Here is a 13,565-nt window from a genome sequence, read left to right on the forward strand (position 1 = left end):
AGGCGTGGGTGCGGGGGGGGGGGTACTAGTTTTCAATGAGGCGTATGGGGACCCCCGTGCACTGAGCTGCCCCCTCCATCTCGGTTCCGGCGGCAGGGTGAGGGTGTGCTGCTGTTTTGCAGTGGGGGTCCCCTCCCCAGGGCACTCCCCCCTCCCGGCACTGCTGGCCGTGTTAGGAGCCCCCCCGCCCCCCATTGCAGTCTGCGCACGGTGCCCTCCCCAGCCATCCATCCCTCGCCAGGGTGGAGCATGAAGCTGCCAGCGGGAGCATCCTCAGCCTGTCCCCGGCAGCCGGGCTCGCTCCGCCGTTTTGCTGGTGCCCGCAGCCTGGCGGCAGAGGGGTCCCCGGCCCCCCCAGATCGGGGGGCAGCTCGGCTGGGGGGCTCTGCAGGAAGGGGCGGAGGCACAGGCTGTGGAGGGGATCGTGCAGACCCCCCACTCCTTTCCCAGCTGCAGATGGACCAGTGACTCCAGGAGCAGCCCTGTGCCCCCTCGAACGCCAGCTAACGGGGGTCCGCTCCTTTGCTCCCCACAGATCTGAGCAGCGGCGAGGGGAGCGTGTGTGCAGCCCGCCCCAGAGGGGAGGTGGTGCTGCGACCTGATCCCACAGCCCGGTAAGGGGGAGCTCGGGGAGAGGGGGTTGGGGGGGGAGCTGCCCCCCATGGATCTGAGCGGGGTGTGTGTGGACGCTGCCTTGAGGGGGGAGGGAAGCGACCAGTCCCCCCGCCCTGACTGATGCCCAGGGAAGACCCCCCCCCGGGGGTTCTGGATGGGGGGGTGGGGGAATCCTGCCTCTTTTACCTCTTTAATCCGCCGGAATTTATTTGCAGCTCCCCCCAATTGAGGAAAGTTGCATAGAGAGAAAAAGGGGGGATTTGGGAGAGGTAAATTTGGGGTGGTGGTGGAGGGAGCTGTTCTGCATGTGTCCAATTCTGCATTCCTGGGCTGTCTTGCTGGAGCGGGAGGAGGAGGACCCAGACACCAGGGTAGCCACATGGGGGAGAGCTGGGAGGAGGGGGAAGGGATGGGGCGGGGAGAGATTGCTGGGATGTGTTGTGTATGTCTTGGAATGGGGGGTTGGGGGCACAGGAGACCTGGCCCCAAGACAGGGGCGGGGGGTTGGGGAGATGGCATTGGGCTACAGGGGCCTGACTCTGGCTTTTGTGGATTTAAAAAAAATCTTGCAAACAGCATGGGGCTGCCCCTCCCCCACCCTATAGAACTGCCCCCCAAAGCTGATGCTTCCCCCACCAAACTTCACCCTCCAACCTTGGGGAGCTCCCCCTAACCGCCACAGAACCCCCACCTGGGGCTCTTCCCCCTCTACAGAGTCATCCCTCCATCTCCCCCAACATGGGGCACTGAGTCTCTGCTCTGGGACTCACTGCCCCCCACATTGGTGTCAGCTTGCCCCTGGGGCTCTCCCCTCCCCCAGCTCTCCAAGAAATTCTGCTGCCTGACACAGCTTGGGCTCAGCTGCCTTCTGTTTGATGGGGGAGGTGAGCTCCTCCATCGGAGGCAGGGTAATTGCCCCCCTCCCAGTACTGGGGTGGCCTGGGGTCATGCATGAGCACGGGACAGCAAACGGAAAACACCTTGCACTGGGGGGATGGGGGCATGCGGGCAGTGCTTTGTGTGGGCGGACAGGAGGGGATGCATGTGCAACACTTTCCATGGAGGATGTATGTGCAACACACAACAATATGGTGCATGTATCTACCCAGTCCTGCATGTACAGGGACACTGTGCCTGTACTAATGGTGCACACCCATGCATGGGGTCACACACTGACAATCCACACTCACCCACAGCCAGTACCCACCTGGAGCAGTGCCTTGCAGGTTCACCCATGGCCGCTGTGCACCCACAGCAATGCCTTGCACACTCACCCATGGCTCTTGCACACCTGGAGCAGCACCTTGCATGCTCATCCATGGTCCCTGGAGCAGTGCCTTGCATGCTCATGCATGGCCCTCATGCACCCAGAGCAATGCCTCACACCTGCACCCCTGGCCCCCGTGCACCCAAAGCAGTGCCTTGCATACTCTTCCAGAGTCCTGTTCACACTCTGGTGAGACCCCCTGCCAGAGTTCAGGATGGAGGCACCTGGGGTGGTCTGAGGTGAAGTTCACGTGCCCCACAGCCAGCCCCGCCCTGCCCACCTCTGCAATCCTAGCCCCCAGGTCTGTGGAAGATGGTCCAGTGCATATTCACCAGCACAATCTTTGCATGCTCACCCCTCTACAAGTGAAACCCTGCCACACTCCCATGAGTGCCTCCTTGCACACCCTACTGTTCCTTAGTGCACCCCTCGCAGAATGTTACTGTGGGGAGAACTGCAACCCCTTCCCACCATGTGCTGTTTCGCAGGACTGCAGCCTGCTTGGCAAAGGGCATCCTCCCCTCATGGGGAGGAGGCTTCTACCTCCAAACTGAGAGAGAGGAGAGTTGCAGGTGTAAAGTGTTCCCAGGGGGAGATCACTGTTATAGCTCCGCCTGGCACAGGCTGCGGGGACAGGAAGGCAGCTCAGGGAATGGGGGGACTCTGGGGATGGGATGGGGGACTGCAAGGGGCACAAACTCCCTGGGGACAGGGTGGGGGGAATGGAAGTCAAGGAAGAACATGAGCTTCTGGGACATTCGGTAGGGTAGGGAGTGGCTGGGATGGAGGGCTCCTCCAGGCACTGGCCCCCAGCCCCATGTCTGGGGAGTTCCCAGTTGGTGCTGATGCACGGAGGTGTTTGTGTGTGTGTGGTTGTGGGGGTGAGGCGCCAGCACAGGGGAGGAGTGTGAGCTGAGGTGAGTTTGGGGGGAATGGAGGGAGCCAGCATGGGGGGGTGCTTGAGCTGTGGGCACCCACCAGGATGGAGGAGGGAGTGCCCACACCAAACTTTACTCCCTGAGCAAATTATTGGGGACTCCTAAAAACCCATTAAACTCAGCACAGGAAGGGTCAACCCCTGCAGTATCTCCAGCCCCAAGACCAGGGAGTCACCCCCCCACACACACATGGACACAGGCCGAGTGAGGTGCTGGAGTGGGGGCAGACACCACATTCACAATCTCTGCCAGGACCTGGTTGGAGGGGCACTGGGTGTGGGTCTGAGCTCCCCACACTAAGCTGGCTGAGGGGGTCACTCCTGACTGCTCCCCCTGACCCTGCCATGGGGTCAATCCTGCTGCCCCATGGTGGGGAGGTTAGAGCCCCTTAATGCAGCCTGATGGGGCTGCTGGTGCCCAGCAGGGCTTGGAGAGGGCACGAGGGGCCCCCCTCCCCGCAGTACCCATCTGGGGCAAGCACCAGCCCTATGGTGCTCAGCTGGGTCCAAGCCTCATTCATGTCTGACTGGTGCTGTCTCTCGGCCCATTGGGCACAGATGGGTCCTGTGAATCAGCTACCAGCGCTGCCTTGAAGCACTGGCATGGGTCATGGGGCACAGAGTCAGAGAACCCAGGAGTCCTGGCTCCTAGCATTCTCCTCTCCCTCTCCTCCCTCCCCCACTGAAAGAGCAGAGAGGACTGAGAACCAGGACTCCTGGGCAGGGCTGCCGAGAGCGGGTTCGGGCCCTGGTAAAAAAAATTTTTTGGGCCCCCCAGCAAGGGCGGACTGGCTAAACAGAGCCAACGAGGGTGGGAGAAGCCAGGCCCAGAATTTTTTCGGGCCCCCCCAGCAAGGGCGGACCAGCTAAACAGGGCTGACGAGAGGGTTGGGAAGCCGGGCTCCGGGCCCCCTTCCGGACCGCCAGGCCCCAATAATTTGTACCGGCTTCCACCCCCCCTCGTCGGCCTGAGTTCCATTTCCAGCTCTGGGAGGGGAGTTGGTCCAGTAGCTCAGGACTCCTGCATTCTTAACCAACCCCCTGTCTCCTGGAGGGGAAGGGATGCAGTGGGCAATGGCGGTTGAGCTGCGATGCCATCTGTTTTGCAGCCTCACCTGTTAAAAGGGTCAGGGTAGGTATTGCCATGGTGGTGGAACTGAGGGAAAGATGGGGAGGAATACACCCTGGGGGAAGTGTAATTAGGAGACCCTCATGGCTCCTTATGGATGGATGCTGTGGCCCCGGGACTGTCTGTGCCGCTCAGAACACCCACCAGTTCTTCCTAGCCGTTCCCCTACTTCATGAGGGAGTGGGCACCCCGTTCTACCCCCAGATCCCCCCAATCTCACAAGGGAGCAGCCCCAACCATCACCTTCCAGCCCACAAGGAAGGGAATGACCTCCCAGCCCTTCTCCCCACCAGCACCACTAGGTACCATGTGTCCTCCTCATTCCTCACTATGCCCCCTCCTCTCTTGCAGGTTCTGCCTGCCCACCCCCACTTCCACCATGCCTCTCCTGTCCCACCTTGGGGCCTCTACCATCTTCCTCCTCCTGGCCTTGAGCCTCCCGCTGCACCAGGCCAAGGTGGAGGAGGGTCTGGGAGGCCCATCCCAGGGAGCATCATCGCTGGATGGGGCTAATGTCAGCACCTTGTGCCAGGAGGCCTCAGAGTGCCAGGAGGGGGTGATCCTGCCCGTGTGGCTACCCCAGAACCCCTCGGTGGGTGACAAGGTGGCCCGGGCCATCGTCTACTTTGTGGCGATGATCTACATGTTCCTGGGCATGTCCATCATTGCCGACCGCTTCATGGCCTCCATCGAGGTTATCACCTCGCAGGAGAAGGAGATCACCGTGAAGAAGGCCAATGGTGAGACCAGCACCACCACCATCCGCATCTGGAACGAGACCGTCTCCAACCTGACGCTCATGGCGCTGGGCTCCTCGGCGCCTGAGATCATGCTCTCCATCATTGAGATCGTGGGCCACGGCTTCGAGGCAGGCGAGATGGGGCCCAGCACCATCGTGGGCAGCGCCGCCTTCAACATGTTCGTCATCATTGCCGTGTGCGTGCATGTGGTGCCCGAGGGCGAGACGCGCAGGATCAAGCATCTGCGCGTCTTCTTTGTCACGGCCGCCTGGAGCATCTTCGCCTACATCTGGCTCTACCTCATCCTGGCCTGCTTCTCCCCTGGTGAGGTGGAGGTGTGGGAAGGCCTGCTCACCTTCCTCTTCTTCCCCATCTGTGTGGTGCAGGCCTGGCTGGCTGACCGCCGCCTCCTCTTCTACAAGTACGTGCAGAAGAAGTACCGCGCCGACAAGGCCCGGGGCCTGATCATTGAGACGGAAGGCGACACAGCCCTCCCCAAGCTGGAGGTGGAGCTGGACAGCACCCAGGCCAATGGGGTGGGTGAGGCAGGCAAGGACGGGGATGAGGAGGCCCGCCGTGACATGGCGCGCACCCTGAGAGACCTGCGGCAGAAGCACCCAGAGAAGGACATGGAGCAGCTGATTGAGATGGCCAACTACCACGTGCTGGTGCAGCAGCAAAAGAGCCGGGCCTTCTACCGCATCCAGGCTACCCGCATGATGATCGGAGCAGGCAACATCCTGAAGAAGCATGCGGCCGACCAGGCACGCAAGGCGCTGAGTCTGCCGGAAGTGCGCCCTGAGGATGACGACTCACTCACCAGGGTGACTTTTGAGCCAGCGCTCTACCAGTGCTTTGAGAACTGTGGCGCCGTGGTGCTGACGGTGGAGCGGCGCGGTGGCAACGTAGCTCGCACGGCCGTGCGTGTGGATTTCCGCACCGAGGACGGCACAGCCAATGCTGGCTCGGACTACGAGTATGCCGAGGGCACGCTGCTCTTTAAGCCGGGCGAGACACAGCGTGAGATCCGCGTGGGCATCATCGACGATGACATCTTCGAGGAGGACGAGTACTTCCGTGTGCACCTCAGCAACGTGCGGGCCGCCTGGGCTGAGCCGGGGGCTGAGCCGCCCCCCAAGGCCTGCCTGGGCCCTGCCACTACTGCCACCGTCACCATCTTCGACGACGATCATGCCGGCATCTTCACCTTTGAGGGCGCCTCAGTGCGGGTCAGCGAGAGTGTGGGGGCCGTGCGGGTGCGGGTGCTGCGCACCTCAGGGGCCCGGGGCCGGGTGGCCCTGCCCTACCGCACCATGGAGGGTACCGCAAAGGCTGGTGAGGACTATGAGGAGGCCGAGGGCAAGGTGGAGTTCCTCAACGACGAGATCACGTGAGAGACATGGACGGGGGAGATGGGGGGAGTGCCAAAGGGGAGCAGGTACAAGTGGGCAAGGGCAGGGACAGCAAGGTGAGGAAGAACAGGGTGTGCGTGACAAGGATCAGGCGGTGGGGCTGTGGGGGAGCCATTGGGGGGAGGGGACAGCTGCTTAGGGGGCAATCAGGGTGCTGGGTAGCAGGGAGAAGGACACCTGATGTGTTTGTGAGAGGGGCAATGGCCAGGGAAAGACAGGTCAAGGACAAGTTGTGTGTGGGGGGGGGATCAGAGGAGCAGGTATCTGGGGGGAACGAGGGATAACAGGAGGGCCATGGTTTGGGACTGAGGGGCACCGGCAGAGCTGGAGGGCAGAGCCCAAGGCTGGGATAGCAGGGGGCTGCACATCAGAATGGAGGGGCACTGGCAGGGGGCTGAATGAGGCAATTGTTGGAGCAGCCATTCTCCCCAGTGCTGAGTCTGGAGCCCATGTGGGGTGGGCGAGCATCTGCACTTCAGCAGACCTGGGGGCAGGGGACATTTGCTGCAGCCACCTTGCAGCTCCAGATACCAGGGGTTCAACCCCAACCACCTTGGGCAATTGGTAAAGGGAAAGCAGGGGGCACCGAGTCCCCGCCCCCACACTGTACATGGGCTCCCCTCCTCCATCCCTTACCCCCTAGCCCACTCCCCAATTCAATCAACTGTACCGAAAATGAAACTAATTTCAGAGAAGGATACATTCCCCCCCTCGCCCCTCCCGGTGTCTCCATGGCAACAGTGAGCTTTTCCCCCCTAGACATAAGCCCAGACAAGGGGTTGCGGGAGCCCTGAGTCTCCTGTTCACCAGTGTAACGAAGGGGGGGGCGGGCATGCGTGTGATGGTGGTGAACCAGTGAGTGAGAGCAGATGGGAGAGCGGTCATGCCCCCCAGGCGGGAGCAGAGCCCAGCACACCAGTTCTTGAGCGCGGTGCGTGCGAATCAATGGGGCACAGCCATGGGCTCCCCCAGGAGCTTGCCGGCCTGTAGTTGGGTAGCTCAGGCCAAGGGTACAGGATGGGGAGGTATTAGGGCTCTGTATTGGGGGGTCAGTGATAGTGGAGATCAGGGGGAACATTAGGGCCAGGCAGGGCATATGGGGAGGGCACAGGCTGTGCTGAGAATGTGAGATGCTCTGTGCTGAGATCCCTACAGCTGGCAGATAAACCTCCCTTGCTCCCCCTCTGCTCGTCTCCTTCCCCCCCACCCGCCACAGCTGCTCCCAGCACCGCCAGAGCGAAGGGCCCTTTGTGCTCATAATTAGAGAGCAGAACAGATGGCACGGGGTGGGGGGGCGGGGTACGGCCAGTGACTGCACTGCCAGGGCCTGATCCCCGAGTGACCAGGGGGGGGGGGGGGGTTTGCAAGGAGCCCACAGTTGGGATAGCAGGGAGCTGGGGATCAGGATTGAGGGGGACTAGCAGAGCTAGGAGGGAGCACCCAGGTATGTGAGGGCAGTGGACTGTGGGGTGGAATTAAGGGGCACTGACAGAGCTGTGTGGGGAGTTGCCCACAGCTGGAATAGCATGGGACTGGGATTGAGGGGCACCACAGAGCTGTGGGGGGAGCCCAGGGCTGGGGGAGCAAGAGGGGTGGGATCGAGGGGCACCTGCAGAGCTGGGGGGACTCTCCGGTTCACTAATGGGGTGAAGCAGCCGATTCCCCTGTGCTCTGTTAATGGCCAATGGGATTGTGGGGCCTGGAGCCGCCTCCCCAAATGGCCCAAGCCCATTGGCTGATCCCCCTCCCTCCCCCCCCACTCAGCGCTGCAGCATCCATTAACCCCCAACCTACTGCTTGACATTTGGGGGAAGGGTGGGGAGAGATGAGGGGGGAAAGAGATCTGTGTCTGAGGGGCGGGTGACAGGTGGGCAGGGAGGTGTCGCAGTGGAGGGGCTCAGTGGGTGGTTGGGGGAAGGGAGCAGAGGGGTGGTCTTCCCAGCTGTTCCCTCTTGTAATTACCTGCCCCAAATTAGCTTTGAGTTGATGCTAGCTGGGGGGAGGGATTAGTCATGGGGGTGACAGCCTGGGCAGCGGGCTGATTGTGTAAAAGCAAAGATGGTAGCACAACCCCCTCCTTATGGGGCAAGGTCACCCCCCTGAATCAGGGGCCACAGACCCTCACCTGCTCCAGTTGGAGCAGAGAGCCCAGGATGAGTGCCCCCCACTCCTCACATGCAGCAGCCTTATCACCCTGTGCCTCACAACCAGCACCCCCATCTCACCCTGTGCCCCACAACCAGCACCCTCAGGCCCCCAGTGCAGCACCCCCATCTCACCTTGCCTCCCAATCTCTCCCTCCAGGAAATTCATCGAGATTAAAATAATCGATGACGAGGAATATGAGAAAAACAAGAATTTCCACCTGGAGCTGGGGCCCCCTGAACTGCTGGAGATGGGGCTGCGGCACGGTACGGGGCGGGCACAGCCCATGGTATTGGGGGGTGCGATGGGGGTGGGGCACTGGGCAGCACAGGGAGGTGGGGTGGGGGAAGCCAGCAAGTAACAGTCCCTCTGCCTCTTCTCACCACAGGTGACTCTAATGAGAACCGCCCCACTGAGGGGCAGGAGGGGGCCACCATCGCCAAGATGGGGTGTCCCAGCCTGGGGGAACACCACAAACTTGAGGTGGTGATTGAGGAGTCCTACGAGTTCAAGGTAAGTGCCCAAGTTTGCCCCTTCCCTCCTTCCCCCATGTACTACCTGTGCCCCCTCTACCCCATCCCTCTGGCTCCCCATCAACCCCACACCACCCCTCCCCAATGTCCCAGGTGCTCCTTCCCCCAGACCCCACAGTATCCTGTGCAACCCTTCCTGCCCCCCATCCCCCACTTCAGGCACCCCGCCAGTCTCCCTCCCCATGCTGAGCTGGGCCGGAGACCAAGTCCACCAGCCTCCCCCGAGGACATCTCCCCCACTCCATACCTGCCTACCACGTGCTGTCTGCTCCAGTGCCCTATCTGGCACAGTGGAGTGGGGGGCAGGGGGATGATCCACCAGACTAAGGGACAGTTGCATTCTTCCCCCAGGGGTCCTCGCCCCGCACCTGTGTACCTCACATGAGGCTGCCAGAGCCAGGAGGCCTTTGAGGCATGCACATGGAGCCCAGGTGTCAGGGGGCAGTTCCCTAGGTACACCACCAGCCCCCCAATATCTTCCAGATGCTCCCAGCCTCCCCCCATTGGCATCTCAGCTCTGGGCTTCACCCTGCTGTGCCCCAATATTGCCATAGCCTCCACACTGGGCCTTAGGGGCAGAGCCGTCCCTTGGGTAGGGCAAATCAGGTCACCGCTCTGGGCCCCACACTTTGGGGGGCCCCACGGGCTGATACAATTAGCCAGTGCAGTCGGTCCCACAAGACATAGGTGCAGGAACTAGGGGTGCAGGGGCTGCTGCCAATGCAGAGCAGGTCCCTCAAGCCAGTGGAGGCTGATTTGTCCCAGGCCCCGCAGCCCCTAGAGACGGCCCTGCTTAGGGGTCTGCCCCCTATCTCACCCCTCTTTATCCCCCTCAGAGTACTGTGGACAAACTGATCAAGAAAACAAACTTGGCGCTGGTTGTGGGGAGCAGCAGCTGGAGGGAGCAATTCGTCAGTGCCGTGACGGTCAGCGCTGGTACGGAGGGGTGGGGCTGGAGGAGGAGAGGCTGGGGGAGTGCACCCCACCCAGGGATGAGCGGGACTTGGGGGGTGGGACCCTACTCTCTCCTGCCCCAGGGCACAATGAGGAGGTGGGCGAGGAGCAGTGAGGGGGTACAGGGAGGCAGGGGGAGGGGGAGGAGATACAGGGGGTTACCCCACTCTTACCGCTTGCCCCCCCCCACCCAGGGAACGAGGACGAGGATGAGACGGGCGAGGAGCGGCTCCCGTCCTGCTTCGACTACATCATGCACTTCCTGACAGTGTTCTGGAAGGTTCTCTTCGCCTTTGTGCCCCCCACTGAGTACTGGGGGGGCTGGGCCTGCTTCCTTGTCTCCATCGCCCTCATTGGGGTGCTCACTGCACTCACTGGCGACCTGGCCTCCCACTTCGGTTGCACCGTCGGCCTCAAGGACTCAGTCACTGCTGTGGTCTTCGTGGCCCTTGGCACCTCCGTGCCTGGTGAGTGGGGCAGGGGACTCCATGCAGGGGCTCCATGGGGTGAGGGGCTCTGTGCCTGGTGAGTGGGGCAGGGGACTCCACACAGGGGCTCCATGGAGTGAGGGGCTCTGTGCCTGGTGAGTGGGTCAGGGGACTCCACACAGGGGCTCCATGGGGTGAGGGGCTCTGTGCCTGCTGTCATGGAGTCACAGAGTCAGGGCTAAGGGCCAAGCCTATAACCAGTCTCCTGGGAGTGACCTCTTTAGTGGGCTGGGCCCCAGGGACCCACAGTTCCACTGGGGCAGGCCCATGGCCTCCGAGACTGGGCCTTTGGCACCAGCATTCCCTGTATCTTCCTGGGGCTTCCTGCAGCAGATCCAGCCAAGCCAGCAGGAGGCTTGGACTGTTCTGCCAGGGCATATACACAGGGACACAGGCAGCCTTTTCTAAATGGAGTTCCCATCGATGAGTCACCTGGCTGCTACAGCAGCTGAAAGTGCTCGGGTTAGCACAGAAGAGGGGTTAAGCCGTAGCCTACCCTGGTCAAATTAGTGCCCTGATGGGCCAGCCAAGCTGTGCTGGACTCCAGCTCTGGTGCTCTCTCTCTCTCTCCCTCTCCCACTGGTCTGTCTTCCTGGGGTGTTAGGAGTTGATGGTTCAGTCCTTGGGCATCTGTGTCTTGCGGGATGCTTGTGGATTTGGATCGGTTTCAGCCTGTTTAATAGCCCTGTTCGTTCCACCCATCCAGCCAGGTGACACCCATATCTCATGCCTCCTGCACTGTCTTCGCAGGAGACTTGCACTTATTTGTTACAATGCAAAGTGCAGAGGGAAACTGAGGCACGCATAGGCTTCATAAAAATAATACAGAAAATCCCCACTTTGTCACACGTGGTGAGTGGGGGAGTGCTGCATGCGGGGGTCTCTGTTTTGGGGTGGAGTGGGGCAGTCGGGGGGGCTCTATGCTTGGTTAGCGGGAGGTGGTAGGGAATGTGGCATTGGGTGGGGTGCTGTACTAATTCCCCTCCCCATGTCACCCCCTGCATCACCCCCCACTAACTTTCCTCTTCCTCTCTGCTCACTCCTCCACTGATCTAACTGAACTCTGCCCCACTAATCCTCCATGTCCCTAGCCCCCATGCCCCACTTAAACCCTCCCCCTGCACCCTCACTGATCCCATGTCCCCCTCCCAACCCCTCACCCCTATTAATCCCTGTCCTGCCTCCATTAACCCCTTCACCCATTAACTCTTTACCCTGTCCTCCCCCACCAGCTCCTCTCCCCCCATTAACACTTCACGTTGGCCTGTCCCCCTCCCCACTAACCTGCCCTCTTCCATTGCAGACACCTTTGCCAGTCGGGCAGCGGCAATCCAGGACCAATACGCGGATGCCTCCATCGGCAATGTGACGGGCAGTAACGCAGTCAACGTCTTCCTGGGCCTAGGGGTGGCCTGGACCATTGCGGCCGGGTACTGGGCAAGCCAGGGCCAGCGCTTTATGGTGGCGCCGGGCACGCTGGCCTTCTCCGTCACGCTTTTCACTATCTTTGCCCTGCTGAGCATCGCTGTACTGCTGTACCGGCGGCGTGCGCCTGTGGGGGGCGAGCTGGGGGGTCCCCACACCCCCAAAATCCTCACGGTCCTGCTCTTCTTCTGTTTCTGGCTCCTCTACATCCTGCTGGCTGCTCTGGAGGCTTACTGCCACATCCAGGGCTTCTGAGGGGTGTGGGGGTGAGAGACAGACCCCCATTCTCTGGCTGGGGAGAACTGTCCTGCCCCAGTCCCTGGGAGGCCAGGCCTCTGGCTGGGAAGCACTCAACAGCTCTGGGGAAAACTCCTCACAATGCCTGGGAGGCTATGCCCCCAGCTCAGTGCTCCACGGGGGGAGGGGGGGAGAACACAACAGGTGCTGCAGGAGCAAAGGACATTCCAACCTCCCCCATCGCCTGCCCCCCTCAAACTGGGGAAGCCTCCCACACTGCAGAGTCCCCTTCCCACACCCTGGGCACCCCTCCAGCCCCCAACTCAGTTCAAAAGGGGACAAAGGACATTCCAAGTGTAGACTGCCCCCCCCAGTGCACTTTGGATTTAGCCGGGGGCAAAGGTCATTCCATCCACCCCCACCCCCGAGAGCCCTTCCTGCCCCAAGTCCCTCCCACCTGCAATCTCCCTACTTGTGCCATGGGATAGCGAGGATCCAGGAGGGGGTAACCCTGCCTGCAGGTGGCAGGATAGTTGGGGGGGACGGGGAGGTTGTTAGCAGGGGCTGGTAGGGAATGTGGCATCTGGCACATAGCAGCAGCCCCACCCACAGGGCTGCAAGGTCAGCACACAAATGGGGGGGCGTGGCAGGCAGGGACTGGGAGGATCAGTCTCTCTCTCATGCACTTTGTTTTTAAACCTCCCTGCTCCCAAGCACAGGGACCCTTGTGTCCCCCACCCCAAAACACCATTATTAATGAACTCTCACTAGGACAAGGGGGAAGAGACCCCCCCCATGGGGTCTCAGTGGGGTAAATAGGCTCCAACTTCAATATTGGGGTCACCCCCATTGCCCGCCAAAACAGCACAAAGTCTTGCTAATGAAAATAGCAACAAATTGGGGTCCATTCCCCCCCGTCCATTCCGTCGCCTACAGAATCCAGATTTCTATTCTTTTGATTTTATTTTATTTAAAAAGATAGAAAAGAATATTTTATTTTGTATTTAAGAACAACAACAGAGCCCCACTCTTCAGCTTCCCCCCCAGAGAACTGGGCTGTGGGGCTAACTGATGCAGCCATACCCCTCGTCCCGTGCATGGTGTCCCATCCTGGCATCTGTTGGTCGTTAGCATCTGTGAGTCAATATATGTGTTTGCACTTGTCCATCTGTCTGTCCGTGTCTGCCTGTTGCTGGCTGGTTAAACCCACAATGTTTCCTGCCCCTAGTAGTTCCCCCTTCCCTGTCACACTCCCATTGCCTGCATCTTTCATTTGTTAAGGGGAAGAAAAAAAACAAAACAAATAGAAACAAAACTTTGTACTAAAAGTGTTGTGTCTTTGTGCTCCAGGGAGTGCTAATGCCAATCTAGTCCCAGGGTAGGGGGACTGGCTTGGGGGCAGGATACGGGGCCTTTCCCCCCAGTTCATCAGGTCTAAGGGCCATTTCTTTTGGCTTCAACAGGCACCAACATTCCTAGGGCTTTGCCAGAGCTCTGCGTACTGGCCCAGGGGGGACGTGCCCCTGAGCTAGGGGGACACAACCCAGGCACCAGTGTTTACCTCTGCACTACAGTGGGCTGTGAACCTGATGGGAGGGGGTGGGGGAGTCAAACAGGGAGGGACCCTCCTCTCACATTCCCAAGTGCCAGCTGGGAGTCTCAGAGCAGAAGCCATGTAGGTGG

At 60.7% G+C, this 13,565-nt stretch overlaps 1 protein-coding gene across 1 annotated transcript; it reads left to right on the plus strand.

Annotated features, from left to right (window-relative positions):
- LOC101941418 (sodium/calcium exchanger 1-like) lies at positions 1 to 13,182 on the plus strand. The gene is made up of 7 exons (XM_005305525.4): positions 1 to 614; positions 4,300 to 6,078; positions 8,405 to 8,511; positions 8,634 to 8,758; positions 9,615 to 9,714; positions 9,927 to 10,199; positions 11,524 to 13,182. Exons 2-7 carry the CDS (start codon positions 4,328 to 4,330, stop codon positions 11,898 to 11,900), a joined length of 2,733 nt encoding a protein of 910 aa, XP_005305582.1. The 5' UTR covers positions 1 to 614; positions 4,300 to 4,327; the 3' UTR covers positions 11,901 to 13,182.
- The last annotated feature ends 383 nt before the right edge of the window (positions 13,183 to 13,565 follow it).

The sequence above is a fragment of the Chrysemys picta genome, chromosome 7 (assembly GCF_011386835.1).
Source record: "Chrysemys picta bellii isolate R12L10 chromosome 7, ASM1138683v2, whole genome shotgun sequence".
NCBI lineage: Eukaryota > Metazoa > Chordata > Testudines > Emydidae > Chrysemys > Chrysemys picta.